At 41.1% G+C, this 1,328-nt stretch overlaps 1 protein-coding gene across 1 annotated transcript; it reads left to right on the forward strand.

Annotated features, from left to right (window-relative positions):
• Positions 1-200: 200 nt before the first annotated feature.
• Positions 201-1,106, forward strand: LOC149196529 (uncharacterized). Its single transcript, XM_089408314.1, has 3 exons — positions 201-648; positions 807-912; positions 1,025-1,106. The coding sequence occupies exons 1-3, from the start codon at positions 201-203 to the stop codon at positions 1,104-1,106; spliced, it is 636 nt and encodes a 211-aa protein (XP_089264440.1).
• The last annotated feature ends 222 nt before the right edge of the window (positions 1,107-1,328 follow it).

Below are 1,328 nucleotides of genomic sequence, written 5' to 3' on the forward strand. Positions count from 1 at the left end.
GCTTATGCACCTTTCTCTCTCTTCAATATAACGTCCACCAACTTAAATTGTCTCTCTTCAAATATAACGTCCACAAACTTTCATTAATGGGCGGAAATTCACTCTTTCGTAAAATTTTCGTCGAAAGAAAACATAATGATGAGTTTCCTGCCGATGACGAAAGAGATCACAATGAAGGTACCAAAAAAAAACCGTTAACAATGAAAACTATCACACATGACATTAACAATGAAAACTATCACGAATGGAATCTGCGAGAAGTTACAAGGCGTATCACGCATGACATTGCCAGTTCAACGCGAGGTGTTGTTTGGCAGTTCAATTCAGATGGACGGGACCTTCTGGTGGCAAACCCAGGAATTTACTCAGGGCTGCTCCTCTCCCAAGAATTTTCCGTAAAAACAGAATCAGAGAAAGTTATCCTTAAAGACATCCCTCGGACTTTTGCATCGGAGGAATTATTTCGAGCGAAAGATGGGGCGGGGCATCGGTCTCTCTACAATGTGTTGAAGGCGTATTCGGTTTACGACACAGAGGTGGGGTATACACAAGGGATGAATTTCATTGCTGCAATGCTTCTTCTTTACATGAATGAAGAGGCAACATTTTGGGTTATGGTGGCATTGCTCAAAGGCAAGCAAATGCGAGGTGTGTATCTAGAATGTCTGCCTCTACTCCACCAATACTTTTTCAGTTTGAAATGCTTATGAGGGAGCAACTGCCCCAACTGGCTAACTCTTTTGAGGAACAGATGATCACGCCAGCGATGTTTGCAAGTAGTTGGTTAATGACTGCTCTCTCCGCAGACTTTCCAATGTCATTAGTTGTTCCCATTTGGGATGTTTTCCTCTGCGACGGGATGGGGGAAATTTTTGGAGTGGCCGTGGCTCTCCAATTCTTTCAGACTGATCTGTTAAAATTATCAGAGAGCAGAGACTCAAACACATAAACAAATAACTTAACAACTTGGAACTTCAAACTTTTACCTTCATTCGCTCATTAAACTAGTATTTATACATGACAGAGAAGGTTCTGGAGTTCGATGGGGTGGTGGCTTCTTCGAGAATCTTGCCGATTTGTCAATGGATTCTGGAACGAGCATTTAAAGCTTCTGTTGAATTCTAGCCTCTGTAATAATGTGGGTAGTTAGAATTAGTTCCTTCCAACGCTCCCCCTTAATTCCAACTATATAACAAACATACTCTTAATTGATATGCCTGCTGGTCTATGTCCCAGCTAGGTTTACAACAAAACATTTCATTTTTGACTTCTTATTAAAGGGTCCATGTTTGTTCATTTGTTGATGCAGTTTCATCTTCACCTTTCTG

This window comes from Pinus tabuliformis, chromosome 2_2 (genome assembly GCF_031772625.1).
Source record: "Pinus tabuliformis cultivar Carrire ecotype Pingquan chromosome 2_2, CPIR1, whole genome shotgun sequence".
NCBI classification, from domain to species: domain Eukaryota; kingdom Viridiplantae; phylum Streptophyta; class Pinopsida; order Pinales; family Pinaceae; genus Pinus; species Pinus tabuliformis.

Excerpts from the sequence above, each read along its gene's own strand:
- LOC149196529 (XM_089408314.1), top strand. The coding sequence starts at position 201 with ATGAAAACTATCACACATGACATTAACAATGAAAACTATCACGAATGG. Across the intron at positions 649-806 it reads CAAAGGCAAGCAAATGCGAG|ACTTTCCAATGTCATTAGTT; the intron begins GTGTGTATCTAG and ends CTCTCTCCGCAG. Across the intron at positions 913-1,024 it reads CAATTCTTTCAGACTGATCT|AGAAGGTTCTGGAGTTCGAT; the intron begins GTTAAAATTATC and ends TATACATGACAG.